At 43.6% G+C, this 24523-nt stretch overlaps 4 protein-coding genes and 2 long non-coding RNA genes across 11 annotated transcripts in view; 3 read left to right on the top strand and 3 right to left on the bottom strand.

The window, feature by feature from the left end:
- Nucleotides 1–1924: 1924 nt before the first annotated feature.
- LOC124209193 lies at nucleotides 1925–2534 on the bottom strand. Its single transcript, XR_006880810.1, has 2 exons — nucleotides 2400–2534; nucleotides 1925–2297 (listed from the first exon to the last, which is right to left on the bottom strand). It is a non-coding gene; the product is annotated as an uncharacterized LOC124209193 (long non-coding RNA).
- Nucleotides 2535–2687: 153 nt separating this feature from the next.
- Nucleotides 2688–8920, top strand: LOC124209165 (E3 ubiquitin-protein ligase SHPRH-like). Its single transcript, XM_046607049.1, has 9 exons — nucleotides 2688–3464; nucleotides 3664–3848; nucleotides 3942–4120; nucleotides 4189–6037; nucleotides 6106–6489; nucleotides 6563–7468; nucleotides 7529–7739; nucleotides 7813–8093; nucleotides 8174–8920. The coding sequence occupies exons 3-9, from the start codon at nucleotides 4108–4110 to the stop codon at nucleotides 8322–8324; spliced, it is 3795 nt and encodes a 1264-aa protein (XP_046463005.1). The 5' UTR covers nucleotides 2688–3464; nucleotides 3664–3848; nucleotides 3942–4107; the 3' UTR covers nucleotides 8325–8920.
- LOC124209178 (arrestin homolog) lies at nucleotides 8721–10855 on the bottom strand. The gene is made up of 6 exons (XM_046607080.1): nucleotides 10511–10855; nucleotides 10299–10433; nucleotides 10009–10221; nucleotides 9557–9934; nucleotides 9322–9481; nucleotides 8721–9247 (listed from the first exon to the last, which is right to left on the bottom strand). Exons 1-6 carry the CDS (start codon nucleotides 10673–10675, stop codon nucleotides 9111–9113), a joined length of 1188 nt encoding a protein of 395 aa, XP_046463036.1. The 5' UTR covers nucleotides 10676–10855; the 3' UTR covers nucleotides 8721–9110.
- Nucleotides 10853–15194, top strand: LOC124209172 (neuroendocrine convertase 1-like). 2 transcript variants are annotated; one of them, XM_046607067.1, is made up of 12 exons: nucleotides 10853–11012; nucleotides 11586–11799; nucleotides 11875–12051; nucleotides 12117–12254; nucleotides 12328–12577; nucleotides 12646–12722; nucleotides 12794–12923; nucleotides 12999–13111; nucleotides 13181–13281; nucleotides 13354–13596; nucleotides 13663–13808; nucleotides 13871–15194. In XM_046607067.1, exons 1-12 carry the CDS (start codon nucleotides 10903–10905, stop codon nucleotides 14059–14061), a joined length of 1890 nt encoding a protein of 629 aa, XP_046463023.1. In that variant the 5' UTR covers nucleotides 10853–10902; the 3' UTR covers nucleotides 14062–15194. The 2 variants fall into 2 exon arrangements, with proteins under 2 accessions (XP_046463023.1, XP_046463024.1); XM_046607068.1 differs by having other exon boundaries at nucleotides 11097–11799.
- A 1658-nt stretch (nucleotides 15195–16852) lies between these two features.
- The window catches only part of LOC124209184 (adhesive plaque matrix protein-like), a 28322-nt gene continuing 20651 nt past the window's right edge, over nucleotides 16853–24523 (bottom strand). For 2 of the 4 annotated variants that reach the window (XM_046607091.1, XM_046607096.1), the window contains exon 4: nucleotides 16853–16997. In XM_046607091.1, the coding sequence (XP_046463047.1) occupies nucleotides 16941–16997 (57 nt within the window). In that variant the 3' untranslated portion in view covers nucleotides 16853–16940. Of the gene's footprint in view, nucleotides 17268–17344; nucleotides 17537–17643; nucleotides 17756–24523 lie in introns of those variants that run through there. The other 2 variants (XM_046607099.1, XM_046607098.1) reach the window with 2 other exon arrangements.
- On the top strand, nucleotides 18492–22669 carry LOC124209200. Of its 2 annotated transcripts, none has more exons than XR_006880820.1 (9): nucleotides 18492–18672; nucleotides 19191–19301; nucleotides 19371–19509; nucleotides 20182–20289; nucleotides 20720–20866; nucleotides 20968–21045; nucleotides 21115–21285; nucleotides 21398–22060; nucleotides 22169–22669. It is a non-coding gene; the product is annotated as an uncharacterized LOC124209200 (long non-coding RNA). The 2 variants fall into 2 exon arrangements; XR_006880819.1 differs by having other exon boundaries at nucleotides 18492–18814.

Below are 24523 nucleotides of genomic sequence, written 5' to 3'. Positions count from 1 at the left end.
TCTGCGTTATATCCTGTTCTTATAAGTCGAGAAACGCCAGTCACTTCACCTTGGGGGGGAAAAAGGGGCTCATTCTGCTTCTGTGTCAATTTAGCCATTCGGCGGAAATACCTGGGACGTTATTTTTGGAGGTCCCAATCGTCCATCATCATCTTTATTTTAGTGTTAGAAAACAAGCGTCGATCTTTTTTCTAAGGGGGACGATTTTGAACTGTTTTATAACTAACACGCGCTCATGTTCGGCCGTGTTTTTATCAGATCGCCCCTAGCCAAACACCCCATAAAAATGACAGTCCCCAAAGCGTTTTTTTCGGATCGGTTTATTATCCAAGCCAAAACGGCCTTGACTGCGTGAGCCAAATGGGGACTGCGTGTTTTTGTGTGTTATTGTCGAGTCTCTTATCAACTGTGAAAGCTCTGCTCGGTGCATTAGTTGTTTTTCTCAATTCAACATTGTTGTCGAGTGACAGACTGGAACTGAAATAATCTAGTCAAAGTTCTGTTTTTGAGTGACTCTAACAGACTGAAAGGTCTATTGAAAATGATTATTTCCAGGAATCCATCGATCGCTATGCACACAAAGTGATTTTTAATAGTTTTCATTTTTATTGTTTATCTTTGCGGGATAAAAACAAACAAAAAATTTCGTGAATTCGGCGGAAAAGAGAGATAGAGATACACGCCCTTGGGGGTTGTTCGTGATCAATTGATTTCGCGACACATGTCCGTTTTCATTCGCTTTAGAAACGTCTCGTGGCGCCACTCGTCAGTCGGAACATTTTCCTTGGGGGAGAGAAAAATTCCAAATAAGGAAATTGGATCAGAGCCACACACGCTCGATGATGAAGGGAACGACACACACATCCGCAATGCTAAACTAAATATTTGTTTAAATTTTTCTTTTGGTAAAAAAAAGATCTCGTTACGAAAAGCTGAGCTGCTCCGCGATAACAGCCGACTGGCATCAACTTTTTTTTTTTGTCTCAAGTGCACCAGAATTGTTTAAGGCTAACTTGCAATCGGATGCGGTTTCACGATTGCCACACGCTCGTCATACGAGTAATGTTGAATTATTATTTTTTAATTTTTAAATTTTTTTGTAAAAATTTACACAACGGAAAAAAAGGAATTTCCCAACTCGAAACCGAACCGCTTTTTTTAAATTTTATTTTCTATAGCCGGCTGGTTCTCTCTCTCTCTCTTAACATCTTAATAAATAATCATAAAATATAGTATCCAGTTGTGTTTCCCATAGGATGAACCGCAGAGATGTTCTATTTTTATCCACAAGCTTTTTATTTCCACCTAATTTTCGTGATTTTTTTATTTATTTTCATGAAGCTTTTTTAATAGGGGAAGCTGCTATTTTCGGCCTTTATAATGCAGACTCATTACGATCTTCACGTGCGCTAAATGAAGCGCAAATGCGTTCGGCTCGACTGCTTTCCCATGCTGCCGTGTGCTGTGTGTTATAGGATACGATATTTTTATGAAGTCCAGACGTCTGCAAGTAATAGAACGGACTTTGATCTCCTCCGTCTTTCCATTTTTGTTAGTAGCCTTTTACAACTAACCGGGAAACGAGAAACAACATTGGACTCCTTCTTTCAATCCCCGTGTGCTGTATATGGCTGTAGAAAGAAAAACATTCTGGACACGATTCGAATAAAGAAAGAGAAAAAACGAGTTGATTATGCAGAAGAAACAGCATTTTTGTGTGTGTCTAATGTCCAGTCTCCTGTCAGCTGCTCTTTTGTTATTTATAGTTGAAAACGTTCTAACGCAGACTCCCATTTTTTTCTCTGTGACAATTACAGACTAACGAACGCTTATCTTTTAATCCTTTAGTGGCATCGCTATCAAATGCCAATTTGGTCACCTTTGAGATATGTACCTGGAGCTAGAAGAAACGCCAACAATTGGATTTAACAAGAAAAATCGGAGGTCCGTTTTTATTGATCGAATGGATGGGATCGTGGGTATAAAAAGCTCAGACAGACAAAACAAAAAATCCAATAAAAGATAATCTAATAAACCAAAGGAGCTGCGAGTCCGGGGTAGGCGTGGAATTGAGGTGCCGCGATGAAGTTGCGGACGACCGGGGCGGTGTAGTAAGGCTGGGCGACGGGCACTGGCACTGGGTAGCTCTTGTAGGTGTACTCGGGCTGTTGGACAGTCACTTCCGGTCGGACATGGGTGTACTCGGTGGGCTGGTAGCTCACTTTGGAGAGGAGAGGTGCACCCAAGCCGAAGCTCATGGCGCTGGCAGCGGCGACGATGGCCAGGAAAACGAAGACCTGAAATTTTAAACATTTGATGAATTTAAATGAATTGGGGTTTTTTTACCTTTTGGGCTATCAAGTTATCCAAATTTTGAGGCTTGATTTTGTTTTTAATACCTTGTACATTTTGATTTTCGGTTGAGGAACGAGCAAAGTGATGCTGGAAGTCGACGGTGGAAGACTGGCTTGATTCAACTGGAGCAGATGGTCCACCTTTTATACCGTGATTTCGCAGCCGATGGATCCGCGTCCTTCCGCAATCCCGCCACCGTTTTTTCACGAAAACGACCCCACCCTGAAAAAACGAGTCTTGTACTAGATTCACCTTGAAATTCGGGAGCCTCCCTTTCTGCTTCTGCACAGTGAAGAAAACATTTACAAGGAAAAGAGCAAATGCAACACAAAAATTGGATCCAACTTTTTTGTTCACTGATTTATTCTGGCGGCAATCACCTTGAATTCCATCGCCAAGCTGAGTAGAATCTCAACCTTGGAAGAAATAAAGAAGAAAAAAAAGGTAATTTTTATTTTTTTTTATTTTTACAACCGACCGCACCTTTTTACCTTAAGGCTTATATACACACGGCCATCCCCTGTGAAATTCTGTGAAATTAATTTTTTTCTTTTGTTTTGTTTTTCATCCAACGAATTTTGTTTTTCTTTATCCTTTCAGTTACTATTTTTATTTATTGATTGGTTTTCATGATAATGATTGAGATCCTGGTTGGGGTTAACTATTGAAGTGTCTGTCTCATAACTCGATGGTAAATTGTAGTATATGTGGCTCCTTTCATCTGCAAACAATATCTCGGGAGTCTCGGGAGGAAAAATACACACATAGTTGTTTTTTAAAGTTTTCTGGCTAGCTCCGTTATAGGTAAATGAGCTAAGCAACTAATAGAAAGGAGAAGATATGGCCATAGCCGCTCCTCCGCTAGTCCTTCTATTGACGTTTTCTCCAAATGAAAACGGGCGTGAAAGTCTCTCTCCTTTTGAATGGAGAGCCCCGAGGCTCCGACAGCAACACGGCACAATATCATCACGAAAGAATGCGCGTATTCATACATGGACAGATATATCCACACACTCTACCCCCGGCTGCGTTGAGATAAAAAGTGCCGAGGATCTTTTCTTCTTCTTCTTCTATAATTTCGCCTCAAAGGCAACAAGTTTTTTTAAAAGGTAAGAAGAAATTCATAATGAACCTGATAATAAATCGTTTTTAGAAATGTTTGTGTTTCTCTCCCGTTGTTGGGCGACTGCTGTATTTTATATGTAGTTATAACATCTTGTTTAATGCGCAGATTTGTATTGTGTGTATTTATTTATATTTTTTTGGGAATTTCTTTTTGGTGTCGTAAAATGATTTTTACTGCTGCAGTTTCAGGAGAGACTGTTTGAGCTGGAGATACCAACTTGTTGGGTTGCTATCACGACCGGAAAACGACATTCGATATGCTGCTCAATAAAACACAATTCCCAAACCACTTCGCCCGTGGACGTGAAGTATTTCACGTTCTCTTAACGACATTTGGCCGCACGACGATATTGCATTTCTTTTATTGCGTGTGTATTATTGTCATTACTTGGGCTAGAGGGAAATTGTGGTGTAATAAGAATTTTTATTTAAAAAAAAAAACAAATTAAACACAAAAACAGGTTTTCTTTCAATGTTACTTGAACGCCATCTTACGGTTCAGGTAGAAAGTTCATTTAAAGAATTTAGCAGACGACTTTGGTTAAGGAACAAAATCAAAATTGAGTAGCTGCTGTGAGGCTGTGAGTGCTGCCTGCTGGACGGGCCGATTCAAAATAAGCAGGAAGAATGGAGTCGAATGGTAGTAACGCTTTTTCTATTTTGTCATGGCTTTTTTTTTGTTAATTGAAATATTTGTATGTACAATAGATGAATTTATGGCTGTACCTGGCACGTCGAATGACACTGTCGTGAACCTCTTTTCTTTCAGACATGGTCATTCAGTGGATTATGATGCTCTGTATGATCTTGTCAATCTAAGAGCTAAACAGCTTCAAAGTTGCACGGCTCCCATATTGGACGTGCAGCACAAATCTCTGATCCCAGAATTGAGAATCTATCAAACAGAAGCCGTTCAATGGATGATACAACAGGAACAACAGAGCTCAGTCAAAGGAGGAATCTTGGCTGATGAAATGGGTCTGGGAAAGACGGTAGAAGTTCTAGCCTTGATGCTGAATCACACGAGAGAGAAACTGCCCAAAATCGAACGCCAGGAACCAGCAATCACTGCCATCACAGAAAACGAAGAGCCAGAAGCCAAGAAGATGAAGCTTTCCGAAGACCATTGTGCAGTATGCTTTCCAAATCGAACCATTGGGCAATCTATTGAAAATGTCATTTGGCGCTTTAGTCCAGACATTGAAAAATCAACCATCCAAGAAGTGATTGATGTTCATTGTGGTGACATACAAAATGAAAATCCCACAGCCACAAAGATACAGCGCTGCACCTGCAGCAATCCTGCAATTCGCAAAAGACTCAATATTCATTACACCAACTCTCTGGCCGAGTACAGCTGCCTGAAAAGTCTCCAGAATCGCTTGAACGTCCCAGCCGAAAAAGACGAAGCCCCCATTCTATGCGTCTGTGGGAAAACAGTAGCTGGATTGTCTCCTTTAGTCCAATGCCCCAAATGTAAGAGGCAGCAGCACAGCAACTGCGTCCACTACGATTTGATGGACCCACTGCGCGGGCCTTACTTTTGTCCTCATTGCTGGAATGAGCAGGAGCCCCTCGAGTCCGGTGCCACGTTAATCATCACCCCGTCCAGCATCAGCAACCAATGGCTGGAAGAGATCCAGCGACACGTCAGCGACGAATTCAACATCCTCATTTACCAGGGAGTTTCCAAACAGGGTTACCATCAACCGACTCAGCTGGCCCGTCGCTACGACGTCATCATCACCACTTACGAAACGCTGCGGAAGGAGCTCCACTTCGCCAAAGTCAATACCGGTGAGAAACGGACCCGGCGCAAAGCAGCTTCCTACATGGCACCTCCTTCGCCGCTCCTGGCCGTCCGTTTCTGGCGCCTCTGCCTCGACGAAGCCCAGATGGTCGAAGGCTCGACCACGAAGGCGGCCGAAATGGCCCGAACATTTCACGCCGTTCACCGCTGGTGCGTGACGGGCACTCCCATCCAGAAATCCGTTTTCGATCTCCAGGGCTTGTTCGTGTTCCTCAACGTCCCGGTGGATCGAAATGCTTTTTACGATTCCAACCAACTGGTCGAGGTTTTGGCGCCCATTTTCTGGCGGACCAGGAAGACGGCCGTGACGAATCAGATCCAGTTGCCAGAGCAAACGGAAGAGACTCACTGGCTCTCGTTTTCGGCCGTCGAGCAGCATTTCTACCAGCAGCAGCAGGTCCAGTCAGCCAAAGAGGCTAAGGAGCGTTTCATCAAATTTTCCATCAGTCCCCAAACTAAACTGAGCAACATCGAAGCGCACAAGATCAAATGTCTTCTCTTCCCACTGATGAATCTCCGCCAGGCCTGCGTTCATCCGCAGATGGTTCGGGGGCAGTTTTTGACCCTCAAGGCCCAATTCAAGACGCTCTCGATGGAGGAATTGCTGGTGACCCTCATCAAACGAGCCGAGCTGGAATGCGTAGAGAGTCAGAGGCTGAGAGTTTCGGCCGCCAACGGCCAGGCAGCTTTGCACATCATCAAAAAGGAATGGGCCCAAGCGGCCGAAAAGTACCGCGATGTCTTGAGGTAAAACTTAGTTTTTGATTTCGATTTAAGTTCTGATTTTGATGTTGTCAATTACGAAATTTGTCCAGGTGGTCCGAAGAGATCAAGGATTCCGTCAAGACGGACTCGCTCCAACGTTTGCACTCGTTGCACAATTTAGCAGAGGTGCTTCGGATGGCTCCGGCCGGCTCCATCCCACCCACATTGCGCGACGGATCGCTGGAAGAGGAAGCCGATCAACTGAAGAAACTTTACCTGGGAAAAGCGCTGACCCAGGTGGAAGTTGCAAGGTCGACCATGGCTACGCTCACCGTCAAAGTCATGAGCATCAAGAACGAGTTGGAAGACAATCGTCTGCAGCTGAACGACATGTGGTGGACGACTTTGATCCAGTGGTCTAGCGACACCAGGAAATCAGAGAAACTAGTCCAAGATCTCAAAGACAAGATGACCGAAGAGAACGATTCGATTGTGTACGCAATTTTTAATTCTATTCCAATTGATTCCAACAAAAACTAAACGTTTTGTGTGTTTTCCTCCCGACAGGTTCACCAACGTCAACGGATTGAAATTTCTGTTGTTTTCGAGACTAGAAGAGCTGGAAGAGCAACGGAATACGGTCACGAAGCGGATGAGAGTGCTGGAAGTGACTTCGATCGAACGTATATCCCAGGACGCGGCCGATTGCCATTTGAGGCCTCTGGAAGGTCGCCGAAAGAAGGATCGCTGCAAGATTTGCGTCGTTTACGACCAGATTGAAGATTACGAATCGCTGCTCTTTCGCATGGACGACCGGAAGAATCAGGACGACGAGTGGGATAATCCGGAAGAAGATGTTGCGGGCGTTCACATTGAATCGCTTCGACGCGGTACCTGGGCCGATAGTGAAATTGAGCGAATGCTCAGGCACATGCTCGGGTTTGCCCGCAAGCATCACACTCCTCAACCCATCCAGGACGGAGGTGCCATTCAGCTAAAATTGCTGGACGCTTACAAAAAGGAATTTCGACAGATCCGCGTCGTCTGGCGTCAGTTGAACGACCAGGCCTCGGCCGTCGATGAATTGAGTATGGCCACACTGCGACTTCGGCTCCGGCTTCCGCACGAAGTGCCCCAGCAGATGCCCGTGGTCGAACTTGCGGATAGCAGAGCGACCAATCCGAGACAGGATATGCCGATTTACCTGCTGGAAAAACACGAAGTCAACATTCAGTTTGCCAAGTTGAACGGAGATTTGATCACGTCCGGCCATTCGCTCAAACGTCACATGGGCCACGTGGTGTACCTGAAGAATTTGGAGAGCGCCGGATACGGAAAGACGGGCAACGAGAACCCCGATCCCTGTCCAGTCTGTCACTGCGAATTGGGCGACAAATGGAGCGTCCTCGTCTGTGGCCATTCTTTCTGTATGGAGTGCATCCAGCTGCTCGTCGCCCAAGGGCCAAACAATGTGTAAGAGTCACTTTGCATTTCATTTTGAACTGGAACGTTACCTTTGAATTTTATCTCCAGGATGAAAAGATTGCGGTGTGCCATTTGTCGCGAAACCACAACTCTGCACGAGATTGCCTACGTCGACGCACAGGCTATCGTTGTAGACGATCCGGAATCAGTTTCCATTCGAGTCAAAGGCTCCCATTCGACCAAAGTACAAGCTGTTGTCCAGCAACTTTTATTGATCAAGAAAGACGATCCTGATGCCAAATGTCTCGTCTTTTCAACCGTAAACATTTTTTGCTATTTTATTATTCCGGTAAGAAATTGATTCAACTTTTTTTTTAAATAATTTTTTCCAGTGGATAGACGTGCTGTTGATTGTGGGGCGGGCACTGGACGAGAACAACATCTCGCACTGTTCGTTCTTCTCAAACAATTCCCAGGTTCAGTTGAACAAATTTAAACGCGATCCATCCGTTAGCGTCCTACTCATTCCAATCCAATCGGGCGCCAACGGACTTAATCTTACCGAAGCTACTCATGTCCTCCTCATGGAACCCATTTTAAATCCTGGCAGCGAACTCCAGGCGATCGGGCGTGTCCACCGCATCGGCCAAACCAAACCCACCGTCGTTCACAGGTGAGAGCCAAAAACGAAATTCTTCTTCTTTTTAAACAATTAGATTTTCAATTCGTTTATTCTTCATTTAAATTTAAAAGGTTCTTGGTGAAACACACCATTGAAGAAAAGATGGCCGTGATGCTGGAGAAACACCGATCCGCCCTAACTTCCAGGAGCTCCGTTTCTGTCAAAGAAAATCCCGTTACTTTAGCCGATTTGAAAGACTTATTAGTCGATGAAGGCGAGTAACTTTCCCCTTTTTTTTCTTTTTTTTTCTCTGTTTTATAAGTTCTATAGTCGAAGAACAAAGAATTCCATGTTTTATGTCGTTTAAATTCGTTCTTAATGTAAAACTTTTGAGTTCAACAGAAGTTCAGAACTCAAAATATACAGGCCATTTCTTTGAAGAAAAAAAAAAGATCGTGGCGTGTGAACCTTTTGACCCAATTAACTAAATTAGATTAGAATTTCCCAGTAAAGTTATTATCGTAAGCTTCTTAGGTATTGACGTCATGCGCCAGTCTGTGGCCGGAAAGCTACCCTGCTACCGGGATGCGTAACAGTTAAGAAGGTTTTTAAAAATACTAATCGATATTTCTAATCCTTTTTATTTTAAGGTTAAAAGATTAGACGCAAAAGGTTGAATTTTTTTAGGTTTTCCAATTATTTATTGATCGTATACTTTCCAGTTCCGTATTAATTTTTTTTTGTTTACATTGAGATTACATGGTATAATGTAAATGGAGTCGGACAATGGATGGTGGTTGGCCCTCAGTTGGTTATACATTTTCTCCTTGATTTTCTTTATATAGTGAAGAGAAGAGAGAGAAATAGAGAGAGATAGAGAGATAGAATAAAAGACGCCAAATATAACTGAACTCGATAATTCCGCTGTAGGGATGAATCGAGTGACGTCATAAGTGGGTTGGTGGTGGTGGGGAGTAAAAGTATTATAAGCTAGGTAGAGAGATTAATTGTCTTTTCGTGAGGGCTCATCCGTTGTCGTTCCTGCTGGGCTGCTTCTCTTGTCGCTGCTTAAGTGGAACGAAGACGGGCAAAGTCCTCGAAGACAATGTTCTCGTCCTCATCTTCGCGAGCGTAGTTGGACTCGTAGCGACCCTGTTGGCTATCAGCTTTGGTCAGCTTGCCCTTGCCTTGATACATAGCCGAGCCTGTAATTGAATTGTGCCAAATTATTTAAAAAATTGTTATTGTAATTAATGAATTATTTGATGTCAAAGTCTACCTGGTGCTGGGTGCATCAGCTTGAACGGAACGTCGGCCACCAATTCACCGCCCATGGATCCGAGATCGAGTTTGACACGAGCCACGTACGAGACGACGAAACCGGTGGCTTCGTTGCATTCGGCAATGATGGTCGACGAAGCCAAATTGACTTCATCGTCCTGCATCAATCAAATTTAATTTCGTTTTAAAGATTTTGATTTTCAGTTTCCAGCAGATTTTTCAAATTCAAATACCTTGAGGTGGCCATCGAGGGCGATGCCGCGGACTTCCTTGTTGCCGTTGATCATGGGCGTCAAGGTGAACGTCTTGGACATGGACGTACCCGGGGTGATGGGGCAGCCCTCGCGAGTTTCCAGGCTGGCCACGCGCTTGTTATAGTGGCCATTGATCAGGGTGATCTCGACGTTCTGGACGACGGCCACCAAGATGCCCTTGACCGTTTTCTTGGACTCGTTCTTGACGTTGACGTTGAAGCGGATCTGCTCGCCGTGGTAGAAGAGCTCGCGGTCGAGCGTCAGCTGCAAGTTCAACTTGCCGCTAGAGAAAGTGAAGCCCTTGGACACCATCGTGCTCGGCTGCTTGGAGCTGGGCGTCAACGGAGCGTATTGCACCTATTCACCAATCAAATTATCCATTTCTTTTCAAAGGTTTCCTCTCTATTATGTAGGGGTTCTTCTCTACATACCTTACGGATGGCCATCGAGACGGACGAGCGCTTGTGGGAGCGATCATCCGCATTCTCACCGACGAAAGTCATGAAGTCGTACTCTACACCGACCAACGGGATGGCGTCGTTTTCTCGGCCGCCATCCTGCAAGACGATGGAAGCCGGAGCAGTTGTCGGGAGCGAGAAGGAGAAAGCGTGAGCCTGGGCTCCCAGTTTCTTCAACAGGCGATCCTATTTGGGTGAATAAGAAAATGTTAATTGTTTGTTGAAATTCATTAATTGTTTGGGCTGTTTTTTAGAAATGTTACCTGGAGAGCGGACGGTTTCTTGTCCTGGGAGCGACGGGCCGGAACCACTTGCTCGTTGATGAGCACCAGCTCCTTGACGAATTTCAAGCCCATCACTTCATCCTGCTCGCGACCGTATCGGATGGTGACAATTACCTGGGCAAATGGAGAAAATCGGTTAAAATAATTTAGCGAATTATTAAAAACCCAAAAGAAAATGTGTTGCCACTCACCTGGCAAAATACTTTGCGGCCCTTGAGGTAGTCGTTGTCAGCGACGACGACACCTTCGATGGCGTCGACATGGTCGCCGTGATCAACGAAGTCGCGCTTACCCAAATAGACGGTCAGTTTAGCATTCGGGGATGTTTTCTTGAAGACTTTAACGGACGCGACCATTTTGATGGTTGGTTGGGTAAGACTTGGACTTCGTGAAAAGATCGACTTAAACTCTCTTTCTTTCTTTCTGTTCTAGTCGTTGGGCTGTTTGGCTGACTGAGATACCTACAAGGAGATGTGAAAAGATTGACTGATGCTCCTTTGTCCGTCCGCCACGGCTATTTGTACCTGCCGGCTGCCGACGTAAAACTCATACGACACCCATTCGGTGATAAGACTCTCTCTCCATGTTAATCTCGTTAAACATGACGGCACTAGCGGCGAATCGAATGGGAGACAGGCCAGGGAAACCCTCTCAATGCTCCCCCCACACACACTCCAGCTGTGTACGGAGAACGTAATGATTCATTCGCTTTTTTCGTATCGCCAAATGCTTAAAGAATATTAACTTTAATTTTCATGTTCGATTTTAATTGATTAGCGAAAAATTCAGCAAAGACGAATTTATAAATTGAATTCGAATGATGGATGAAGAAATTTCCAGGATGTGGTTACGGGTTACTGGCGTAAATTTTTGTCTGTACGTAAAACACGTGAGGCTATTAGACAGCCAGGGTCTTGGTGATCTATTCTAATCTTGTTAGTTTCTCTACGTACGTAGTCGTACGAGTACCGAAAATAGACTCGATATCTTTCTTTTTGAAAGGTTAGTGTCGCAGTCATTTTCTTCGAACTTACGTCAACTGAAAGTATTTGACGTTGAAACTCGTTTTTCTACATACGTTTCCATATCGGATCCGTGTAGGAAACCGAACTGATGCGGTTTTCCTGTTTCCCTTTTTCCATCTTTTAATCGGTTGAGTATATAATATGGGGGCAGACAAATCTGCCCAGTTGAGATCGAGTCTGACTACTACTGCATGTCGGTGATGAATTTTTGGCTGGCGGCATTACTTATTTTCGTGTCCAGGTTAGATGTTGTACAACCACGCCGGCGCCATAGCAACGATGTCGTGTTCCACGTCCTGGAGGGTCAACGTTTGTCCGCTAGAGAACTGGCCGACGAACACGGGCTGGAATACATTTCGGAGGTGTTTCCAGGGTCCAGCAGGTACCACCACGCCGTCATGAAAGAGAGAACGCTGGATCTGATATCCATGGAGAAACTATCGACTGACCCGAGGGTGATTTTTATTAAATTAAATATTTATTAAATTGATTTGAATCATGATTTAAATGGGATATTTTGAATTGCGCAGATCGTTTGGGCTGAAAAGCAGATTTATCAACGCAGGGATTTGCGGTTTATTTCGTCTGCTCAAGGCCGCCTACTAGTCGACGAAGAAGACCTTTCCAATTTGACGGATGACAATGAAATCGAATCGGATGGATCGGAAATGTTTAACGATCCTCAGTACCCACTCCAGTGGTACTTGGTACGATAATTACCAAAATTAAACAAGTTGCAATGAATTAATTGAATTGAAAAAATAAAAAACAGCATGGGAAGAACGCCGGAGACACTCACCATTTGAACGTGACACCTGTTTGGCGAAAAGGGCTAACCGGCCGGGGTGTAGCCATCGCCGTCCTTGATGACAACGTCAATCCGTCCAATCCGGAAATTAGACGTAATTATGTGAGTATGGTAATCATCGAATTAAAAAAAGAGCTATAATTTAATTAGAAATTTATTTATTTTCCCCAAAAAGGATCCTAATATTAGCGTTGATTTGGGAGCCAAAAGCGGGCCGGGCATTAAGAAAAATCCGATTCACGGAACGTATTGCGCTTCCATCATCGCGGCCGAAGCCAACAACAATTTCTGCGGCGTCGGAGTCGCTTTCAACGCTCGCGTCGGTGGCGTCCGTCTGTTGGCAAAGAAACGCGTCCTCGACGTCCAGGAAGCCAGAGCTCTCAATTACAAGCTGCACGAAGTGGACATTTACAGCGCATCTTGGGGTGAGTTAAACAAATTCAAAATCATTTCATTTTCTATTTTATTTATAACTATTCCATGTTCAATTCAGGGCCCCCGGACGATGGTAAACACATTGGAGGGCCGGGAAAGTTGTCCTACCACGCCCTGGAACGCGGTGTTGAATTGGTATAAATGCCTTTTATTAAAAGGAAATCAATTTTGGAGTTTTCTCATTTATTTTTATTGGAACTAATCAGGGTCGTCGGGGACGCGGTGCTATTTACATTTGGGCGTCTGGGAATGGCGGAATCAAGGGAGACAACTGCGCTTACGACAGTTACGCCTCCAGCGTCTACACGCTATCCGTTTCGGCTTTGACACCTCAAGGTAAAACAAGTTTGATTTGAAAATGCCGTGCTCAAATAGATTGTAACACATTTTGTTTTGATACATTATCGCAAGGTTTGTCGCCCTATTACGCGGAACCTTGCCCGGCTGTTTTGACGAGCCTCTACGTCGGCGGCCAACACCTTAGACCCAAATCGCCGTTCGATGCCGAAAAGACGGACAATGTGGTACGTTATTTGCTTCAATTAAATCTTTTCCAGAACAAAATAATTCTAAAAGAGTAATTTTTATATCAGGTTGTCCCTGAGGGAAGCAATGGATGCCAAAACCAGTTCCAGGGAACGTCGGCCGCTGCTCCACTTGCCGCCGGCATTATCGCTTTACTCCTTGAAGCCAAGTGAGTCCTAAGTTGATGTCATTTTTACTTGTGAACTCAAATTTATTAATTGTTCAAATTGATTGTTGACAGTCCGCTTCTTACTTGGAGGGATGTCCAGCACCTGGTCGTCCTCAGCTCATCACCACCGAAACAAGACTATGGAAACAAGGAACAATCGTTGACTCATTGGCCGGCCAACGGTGCCGGACTCCGTTCCAATGTTCTTTATGGTTTTGGAGCTTTGAACGCTGGTCGGCTGATTGACTTGGGACTTGGCTGGAAATCGGTTCCAGCCCAAATTCGCACTTCAACTCAATGTCCTGCAGGACCGATGTAATTATTCCAGCAGTTCGATAGTTATTCGGATAAATAATATAATTTTAATTTTAATATTTTTAGAATTCTACCACCCAATCGACCAGTCCATCTAACGCTGGACGTCACGAGCAACGTTTCCATCTCTTCTTTAGAATACGTTACGATGCATATCGACGTCGATGTCAAGCCCCGAGGAGCTTTGACCATCTCCTTGCAATCACCATCAGGTATAATTCATTTGACTTTTTTAAAATTAAGTGATCCATAATGATCGAACGAATGTCATCAGGAATGGTGTCACAGCTTCTGGCTCCAAGACCACACGATCTAAGTAACCTGGGATTACGTAACTGGAACTTGACTTCGGCTCAATTTTGGGGAGAAAATCCTACCGGCCAGTGGCGCCTCTATTTAACTAATTTGAGTCCCAACAGTCCAGGAATGCTTCACTTGTGTTCTCTGGTTCTGTTGGGCTTTTGAACTCCAATTATTTATACGTCAATGCGCACATCTTTTAATAAAAAGAATTATTATGACGTCAATCCAAAAAACAAAATCTAATAATTTTTCTGTATTACATAATCTGCAGGTCATTAGCGTTATACTGCAGGGGTGGAGGGTGCGCTTGGTGTGAAGACTTTCAAGTTATATCCATGTACCAGAAGAAAAAAAAGAGAATCAAACAACGACAGTGCCAGGCAACGTGTTCGGAAAGGCCTAGCGGACATTTAACGACAAATTTTTAAATTTCAAGGAAGAGGAATTCAGCTCCTTGGTGGACTCCGTTGTTGGCTAAGGGCGTGTCCCCACGGTACACGAATTGGCTGTAAGGCAGTTGCTTGAGGGAACGAAATCCACATTTTTTCAGGGTCTTGATTGCGTAATGATTGACGGCTTGGCTGACAACAGTTTTGATGCCCAGGCTGGCGGCCAGTTGGATCGAAAGTCGAACGAGTTTGGAAGCCAATCCCCGTTGGCCGTAGTGAGGGTCCACTGCGAGCATGAAGATGTTGAACATTTTATTGTTGGCAGGTGCCCAGTCGTCTGGAACGGCCGACAACTCTTCCAGGAACTTTAAATTCATGTACATTTTTGGGTGTCGGTCCGGATGGACAAAGTCAGCGAGATCTGGCGATGGCGGATGCTCCTGGCCGTCATCATTTTCGATTGCATTGATGGCGACGGCCACGATCCGGCCGGACGTACGGTGTCGGAGTTGAATCGAAGTGGACGGCGCCGCCAAAACCAAATGGATGAAATCGAATACCCAGGGCCTGACTTCCAAGTCGACATCCATGTCGACCACTTTGCCGATGGGCACTTCCGGAAAGAAATGGGCCAGGAGGAATTCTGTAACTTTGACCTTCTCTTCTTGTCTTACGGTTGCCAATTCCAATTCTTCGTGTAAATTTGGTTCATCCCAGTCTTCCCACTATGGATTCCTTCTCGAATGTTATGGATGATGAGATCAAGGCAGCGGGCCATTCAGTCCTAGGATCGGTGGTGACGTCGGCGACGTCTTGGAGGCGACTGGACGTCGTTTCTACGGATTCCATAATCGATTACCTACGCTTTGACCTTATGCGGGCGACGGGAAAACTAACGGAACTGATCCTGCAAGCAAAAAGAAGCAGCACAGCCGATTCAAGCGATTACGAATCTCTTCAAAGGATTTGCGACTTTTATCCAACGGTGGTGTTGGAGCAATACTTGACTCGTGTCACGTGCAGAGTTAGTTTTTATACAGCCAAGTGGGGGGCAAAAAATGAACGTGAAGGTATTTGTGCTCTCTGCCCAAAAATGTTATGGAAGAGAAACAAACTGGATTGAACTGGATGTAGTTGTTGTTTTCGCAGATGTTATTGTTTTCCTGCTGACGCAACAGATCACGATTAAATCGCGTGAATCCTTGGAGCAAAATGACGTCATCTGGGAAATCCCCGCAAATTCAAACTGTTCCAAATCTGTATACATTTTGGATGTAATCCAGCGACCTTTTCGCACTTCCGCCACTGAAATCGAATGGCATTTTGCTCGTTCGCTTTTATAAATCGCTGACTAGACAATCCAGGAAAAGTTGTCTTGTTTTCCGTCCGTGTCCAGCAAGTCAAATTTTTCAGAGAAAATGATAATACTTTTTAAAGGGATCGACGGCAAATGTGTAGGTCTTCTTTGTGTGTAACACGACCGGATCACGGGCATTCGTTCAACGGTTCCAAAGACGAACTGAACGCCTCCTCTGATGGTGCGCTTTCAAACCGGGAAACAGACAATAAGTGTGACATTGGAATAAAGTAGTCGACCGTTGGAACAGACAGGATCTAAGTAGATTGGGTAGCAGACGGTATATATTATTATCTAATCTTTGGGTTGCTGGATAACGTTGGTTAGTAACAGTTAATTCATTAAGTGCTGACTAACATGTTTGACATTTTTCGAAAAATCCTGTTTGAAGGATTTCGGCTACAACTAAACTAACGCAATGATTAATCTTTCCTGTTATTTATCCATCTCATACATCAAGGTCAAGTTGAAAATGTGGGCAAAGGACTTTTACCTTGCAACCGCAGGAATCTCTTACGTTTAGTCATCATACAGATGGCATTCTTGGGTTACAAATGATTACAATCTGGCACAGGTAACAAAGACAAGGTTTATTTCGCAGTTAATACAAAAGCTCGTACAAAAGACGTTTCAGTTATCCGCGGTGTATCAATCCAGTCGTCAGGGCGTTCCTGAGTTCTTTGTACCTGGTGAGAAATATCAACGGGTTATAAATGGCGTGAATGAGTCCCAGTTCCTTGACATAGGCCGCCAACCAGGTGAGACTGTTGCAATCAAATTTGCCGATCATTCGGCAAGCCAGAAAAGTTAAGAGCAATATGATGATGGGACAAACGGTGACGACGAGAGAAGTGACGCCGAAAAGTACGGATCGAGTGGCCTCTATTTCCATTTGACTCAGGGTGTCCCTATCCACGTGAATGGACATGGGTCGGACATTGTTGCGATCGTGCAAGGAACAGCCGATTGAAGCTCCCGCGTTCACAGATTCATTTCCGGACGTTGCCAGTGGATCACATTTTAAGCACTTTCGCCCAGCCTTTAAACATGCATCAATAGCCTAACTCCTCAATTATGCAGAATATCATACTTTACTGTTCTTTTTCTCTCGCTTCAGTTCTTTCTAAGCAAAGTGAAAGTGACATCTGTAATTTGAAACATAAAAAAAACAGAAAACTCTTAAAGGAAAAATCGTTAAGAGTGCTTATGAATTATAATAAGATTTTATTTGTCCAAATTCTCAAATAATTAGTATAAAATATGGGTAATATACTGCAGTCTGCATGGGTATGTCATTAGTATTTGGGGGCAGCGTACTTGGGTTCGTATTTAGGGGCCTCGTATTTTGGGGCCTCGTATTTTGGGGCGGAATAAGAAGGACCTTTGTGATAGGAATCGGCAGCTTTGTACTCGGGGTACTTGGCATATCCGTCGTATTTCACATCGGCAACGTATCCGTAGTCATCAGCCTTGTAGGTGACGATCTGAGTGCGGCCATCGGGCAGGAGGGTGTGGTAAGAGCCGGACACGTGACCATAGCCATCGCTGGACTCGTGCTGGCCAAAGTTGTTGTAAGCGTAGTCGTCCTTTACGGCCCAGTTAAAGTTGTACGGTGCCGGGACCTAATATTTAATTCAATTCCAAAATAATGAATGAATATTAAAAAATAAAATACGGCATGGAAAACTGTTTGACGTACGTCATAGCTTTTTTGGGCGTAGTCGGCTGGTTTGTTATATTCCGGTTGGTATGCGGGTTTGTTGTCCTTGTAGTTGGAAGGAGGATAGTATAGAGCGGGTGGGCTCACGTAGGGTTTTTCTTGTTTGTACACAGGGGTCTGTTGGTAACCTCCTGCGGCAACAACAGCGACCAAAGCAGCGAAAACGAAAACCTTTTGTGTGAAATTCAAGATTAATAACGATTGCCAAGGTATTATTTTACTAAGTATACATTTAAATATTTTAGAACTATTTAGTTAGTAAGTTAGAAGTATCATACCTTCATATTGATTGTGGAAACTGTGATAGTTTAGATGAAACTGCAATGTTTGGTGGTTTCTTTAGGTCGCTTATATACCACAAAACTAAGCATATACAGTATTAGACTGATGTAAACAACATCCATTCATGGCTATATTAGTCTGACCGGAATGTCTTAGAGTAATGCTTGCTCCATTTACCTCGCACGCAAGCACACACATTTCCTCACCGCTTATGTGTACTAACTTTTCTAAAGTGCTATATTTAGTATTGGGTATTGGCTTGTTACTTATGCATTCAGTTTCGACGAAGCGAACAGGAGTCAGTGTTGCTTTCCTTTTCAAATGACACACCCAGGTTTCAACTCTGCACGTCATTATAAATTTATATCGTTTCCAAACAACAGTGTCCATTAAGTTAACGTAATAGTGCATTTGGGTTACCTTGGAAATGCAAATAAAAGTCGCTATTGTGTAAATGCCGAAGCTACTAATAATAGGACCAATGAACCATCCAATTATTATCAAATTATTCTCGCAGAGTGGTGGACGAGAGCTATAGAATACCAAAGTAGGTGGTAATAGTAACGAAATTCCAATGTAAGTAGTTGCTAGGAAAAATGATGTATTAACTGTTTATTTAACGTTATTGAAGGTCGATAGGCTAGTCGATAGGCTACACGAGCGTGTCCGTTAAACCGTTAAAGTTAAACCTTAACGGTTTAGTAAACTTTTTACTCCAATAGCAAATACCCCACGCTAGATGGCGAAATCATATGCTCCATCTCGCGGCAGCCATTGAAAACTATTGGTCTGTACCTTCTTCATCGTTAAAACAAATATGGCGACCACGTTGCGAGAATGCAGAGTGCAGGCAGAGTGTTTACCGTACTAAAACAAGAAAACAAAATCTCTAGTACAAACATGGTACAAAGAACCATGGATTATGGTCGGGGAGAAGAAAATATTTTCGCACAGTTCAGGGTCTCCTCAGTAAGTTTAGTTTTAGCGGTTTTAGTGAGAATTGTAGAACTTCAGCGAAGAGTGTGGTGAGTAAAAGTGGAGTGTAGAAATTCAAATGTTATAAATATGGTCGGGAATAGTTGTACAGAAAAGAAAGACAATTTTTGAATAAATTTATGAAGAGGTTGCAAAATGTGTGATATGCAGGAAGCAGGATAGCAGCCAGAGGTAAATGGGGTTACTTGAATAAACTTCCCATTTAGAGTCCTTCTTTAGAAGCGTTTTTCTGGGATGAACATTACCATTGATATCTAAACTTTCAAGTAGATTGACATCCTAAATAGCTTGGAGGTTATTTTCCTGTTAGACATAAATCTTTGTAACAGTTTATTTATTGTATCTGTTGTCCACATTTTGTTTGTAGTTAAGTTGGGGCATAGTATTTACAATAGCCTAGGTTTCTAATTAGTTCCTAGTTCTTGTTCTGTGAGTATTGACTGTCAGTATCCTTTTGCGAATAGCCCCCAAAATTGCTTGATAACATGGTACAAATTGATTATTTATGTAATAATATTAATTGTTTCTTCTTCCTATTGTAAAACAGGACATAATTTACTGGCTTAGAACATCGGAAACTAGAAAACTGCAGGAATCTGTCGATGTCGCACCATGTTCTTTTAACTTATGACTTGAAAGGAATATTGCATTAAAAGAGGTAATAGTTTGCCACTGTTTTCTTCCCGAAGCATTTAATAGAACTAAATTATTTTATTGACTATTGCAGAAATATGCTAGTGGCTTTGGCTACAACAGTAACTCCACATATTCTTCTGTATTCATCGAGCAGCCTTAATTGGATATGGGAGCAGGAGTTCTCACCTTTCGATATTCCATCTCCCAGAAGTTCCCCTAGCCCTGTTAAGGTAAGGTTACTGGATCACACAATAGTAGTGGTGGCTTTGTGGAAAATTTTGCTTGACCAACAACTTCATTTGCTTTGCCAATCGTTGTCGGCTTCTCGAATTTCCCCCCATCTCTTGCTTGTGCTATATAATGCCCACATTTTACCGCTTTTTTTCCTTCGAATAACTTAATGGGTTGAAAAGTTGTGTGTGTAAAAGTCACATCCTCCAATGGTGCCTTTCAATCTCAGAGAAATTTAATATTGTTATCGCTTAAGCTTGGTTTTCTGTGCACGTAGAAAAAGTTGACATTTACGTCAACGTCCATAAATCCACTCGATTTCTGGAAACCTTTGAATTTGATTTTCAGTAAATAGATCAGATTGCGTAGCATTGAGCTTTTTCCCGCACTACTAGAAATTTTTATAAAGTCGCGGTTGACAAATTAAAGTGTTGCAGCTCCCACAATCGAATAGAATCTCCTGAAGTTTATCATAAGACCTCGCCACCTTTGTACATTTAACCACAATTCGCTTTCCCTGTGCATTTGAATTTATCAATTTTTTTGCCCAAATTAGTTAAAAACTGTGCCTTTCACCGTCGACAGTGAAGTAAATGCTTGGGCTAAATTAATAACCGAAATTAAATTTGCGACCAATCGATTGTTACTTATTGTTTCTCGTTGTTTTCAAGGATCAAAGACTGACGCCGATCATCACCCGATCAGATTTGGAGTTTTTAATTGTAGCTGTATGCGGTGTGTTGGCGGCTTCTTGGTGAAGACGGGATGATCATGATTTGGTGAGTAGATGAGGCGTATGTCTCGAGCTCATCTAGACCTTTTTTATATTGTTTATTGTATCAATCGAGTCTCAACGAGCTAGAGCGCGAACGTCTTCGCGTTAGTTTAATTTTAACGTTCTTCTTTCCATTTCTGATTTTAACGCTAGATGGCTTCGTGGTCTTTTATTATTTTTCAGCTGTCAGTTTCAGTTACTTTTAAACATCGGCAGTCACTATGAGATAATTTTAGGTGATAATTGATATTTATTGCTCCAGCAATAAAGCTCACTTGTTTAATTTTCGTTATTTTGCTTTTTGTCTACTTCCGGTTTCTCATTTTAATAGTTAATAGTTCTGTAAATATTCATGTGGCAAACAAAAGAACCGAATATTCGTGATCCCCGTCCCATTACTCCACAAGGAGTCATTTTGATTTTGGTTATTGTAGACCCATCCCCAGGAACGTCAACCTAAAGAAGGAAAGGCCAGTTTGCATTTTCTTCACGCTCGAAGGTCGAAACAAAAACGTAAAACGTGCCATGCGACGGGGTAGAGGTTGGGTGAGGACGACACGTGATGCATCATTATCAAGCAGGTACAATAGCCGCAAGGCTTAAGAGGTGGGTCAGGGTGAGAAAAAGAAAAAGGCGAGAGAAAAGACTGCGGAAATCTGATAATTTGATATTGGTTTTGTAGACCCACCCCCAGCAACGGAAACCTGAAGAAGGAAAAGGCCAGTTTGCATGTCCTTGACGTTCGAAGGGAGATCATTACGTAAAACGTGTCATGCGGTGGTTAAGAGGTTGGGTGAGAACAGGAAGTGTTTGCTTCATTATCAAGCAGGTATAATAGCCGCAAGGCTCAAGAGGTGAGGGTGAGGAAAAATCTTATAAAAGGAAGAGAGAAAAAGCTATGGGAACTCAGTCGAGTGAGCACCTCCGACACGGCAACAACTGCAGCTCATTATTTGTCACCAACTGCCTTCTTCATTGTAATACCGGTTCGCAATCACGGGTAAACATTCATTTTTATTTCGAGTCGTGCATTAATTTTATCGAGAATTGTATCTTGTCTTCAGTTGATATGACCAGTTATATTCGATAATTGATGTTCAAATCGTTTATAGGTATCAACAACTATGGCGCCGTGCTGCTGTTTGGTGTTGTATGGTTAATGGTTGGATCGACCACGGGTGTACAGATGTCTCCTGGACATGGTGGATACCAAGCAACAGCAGCAAAATAATAGTACACCACGTCGCCGCCTTACTACACAACAACGTCTATATACGCAACATCTACGAGGTTCCCATGTACTACACCACCGAGCATACTGTCCCAGCCTACTTCACCGAAGTCCCCAAGTACTACACGACTACGAATGCTGGCCCCATCTTACTACACCGAGGCTCCATCTTATTTCAATACCAAAGCGGTCGAGTACTACACCGAACCGCACGAGTACTACTCTGCCCCGAACTACACAACCACAACTGAGGCGGCCAAGTACTACTTAGCCCAGACTTACAACACAGAAGCTGTTCCTTCCCTCTACGTTGAACTGTAATACTACACCGAGGATCAAGTCTACTACACCACAACCTACGCTACACCTAGATACTACGACGAAGCCCCCCAACTACTACTACACCGAAAAGTCCACATAACAAAGTACACTGCCCCAGTTTCCTTCACTAAATGTAACTCTGCTCCAAGCTACTACCAAACTGAGGCTCCCGTCTACTATACCAGTACACCAAGGCCATCGAGTATTACACTACAATCAAATGGTAAATATTCTGTTTCTACATGGAGTTTTTTATTACTTTATTATTTTTTCTGTTCGTTATTATGCCAGTTATTATTGGAAATTGATGTTAAAATTATTTACCGTCTAGTTAACTATGGTGTCCTGCTGCTGTTGGTTGTTGTTTCCTTGATGGTCAAGTCGACCACTGGTGTACCGATGTCTCGGGTTAATGTGGATATCAAACCCCAACGCCGCCGTCTTATAACACAACAACATACGCAACAACCGGTTACTTCCCCACCAATTCTCCAGAGTATAATCCATAACTGATTATGCCCCGAACACCGAAGATACAAAGTATAACTCTGCCCCAAGTTACATCACCAAGACACCGGAGTACTACACCACCAAGGCACCCGAGCTGCGAAATATTCCACTGCCCTGAGTTACTACACCATTAAGGCACCTGAATGTTACATCACAACCTTCGCTTCTCCAGTTTACTACAGGGAGGCTAATAAATCCTACAGCCAAAGTTTCTGATGTTTTTAATTGTGTTCAAATTTGTCGGTCACATCTTAATAGTTACTAATCACTTGGAAATTGGAATCGTTGAGCTTAAATGAGAAAATAAATTTTTTTATGGTAATCATCTTCTACGATTCAACACCTTCAAGCCTTTTGACAAGTCTGGAAATGATAAGTCACTTAGCTATAAAACACAGCAAACACAAAACTTAGAAAAGGAATTGCTTTATTGTCCCACCTCCACCCACAATTCCACCACATTTTACAATCACACACACATAAATACATACATGAGTTAACCCGTTGGCTGCCACGCCATACAACCCGTAGGTTGCTCTCTACTACTCTACGTGCCACGTCTGAAGGATCTATGACCAAGTTGGGACTTGCCATTGCTGACAAGTCCGTGCTGAAAAGGGGGAACTATGGTGCATTGCCTAATAGGCGCCTTGCGGCAGATTTTGGGCTGGTGCGACTTTCCAACCACGAGGCCGAACAGCGCAGGCAGCCCGTGCTAAGGAGCTAGGGGAGAACAAAGGCGTGGCAGACAACGGGTTAACTAACACTCACAAACATATTACCAACAACAAATGATGATCTGCGCCGACATTTTGGAGATACCGACGACGTTTTGGTGTCCACCTTCTCGACGTTTCCTCTGCATTACCTGAATAAAGAAAAAACAATTCTTATTTAGTGACATGCCAATAAAAGTTACATAATACAGATGGAAACAATAATCAGGTTTTTTAGCTCAAAGATTTAAAGATGAAATTTTTTTAGCTTAAAATCAAGCTTGCAATATTGAGAACTGTTAACTGAACAAAGCTCACTTGCTAGTTTTTCGAAAAAAATTCCGGAAGTATACCGGAAGTAACCACAGCTCCTCAACCATTGAGCTGTCATCAAATTAAACCACATATTCGTGATCTCCATGAAATTTGGGGTCGATTGGGTGTGATTTAAACGAAATCCAAAATTTGGCCAAAATCGAGAATTTTCCTGAGACATAGAGCTGTATTTCACGACGGCGTGACAAAGACATATCATTATAAAAGATTAGTAGATGTACGATGAGGAATTTCAATTGACTAGGCGAAGTTAGACGAGAGATGGAACAATGGAAATAGTATACAGAGCGATGAAAAACGAGATATAATACACTACGATGCAACGATGGAGAACAAATTCATGCGATACATGTCATATAATCACATGCAAAACCATTACGGAGCTGGAGTACTGGCTTCCTGGTCGTCCCCATGTCCGCGGATGTGGCGATGAATAATGGAGACAGATCCCTGGATAGCCATCAGACGGCACTTCCTCCGGAGGCGGCGCCAAGGAGCCGGGGGGATGTTGAGGGCGACAGCAACCGCGTTGTTTGAAGGGAGCCAGGATCCCAAGGCGCCAATAACGAAGGGGAGAGTTAACCCCAGGCAGCTGTATTTCTCTATTTTTCTGGCATGGCCAGCGTCGAGGGACTCAGGAGCGTCGAAGGTGATGGTGAGATCAATTATTGTTGGTGGGTCGGTCGAGAAGATGACTATGTCCGGCCTCAGGGTTGAGCCAGGGAAGACTCTGTTGACAGTCGCTGCATGGCCGGCCCTGGTGATGGTTTTCACAATTTCCGCCAGCACAAGGTCGTGTCGGCGGCCAATGGCCGGAAGATTACTGCGGCAATGGCTGGTCACGTGTGAGGTAGTCTCGGCATCGACCTTGCATCTCCTGCACTTGGTGTTGGGAGCAGAGTAACCAGGATTACCGAGGAGCGGAAGCAGGCCGAGGCGGCTCTTGTGGATGAGATTCCACTCGTTGAATGAGAGGCAGGTCCGATGAGATGAGAGGCGGGCAACGTCGTTAGATGGGTCAAGTAGTAGCCCCCTTGCTACCCTGCCCTGATGCAAGGCATTCGTGAGGGAGATTGTCCAGCGTTTCCGGATGACTGTGCGGAGGCCCCTTACAGCTTTCAGAG

This window comes from Daphnia pulex, chromosome 12, assembly GCF_021134715.1.
Source record: "Daphnia pulex isolate KAP4 chromosome 12, ASM2113471v1".
Lineage (NCBI taxonomy): Eukaryota > Metazoa > Arthropoda > Branchiopoda > Diplostraca > Daphniidae > Daphnia > Daphnia pulex.
Note: the sequence above shows the minus strand (reverse complement) of the source record. Positions and strands in the feature narration are given on the sequence as shown.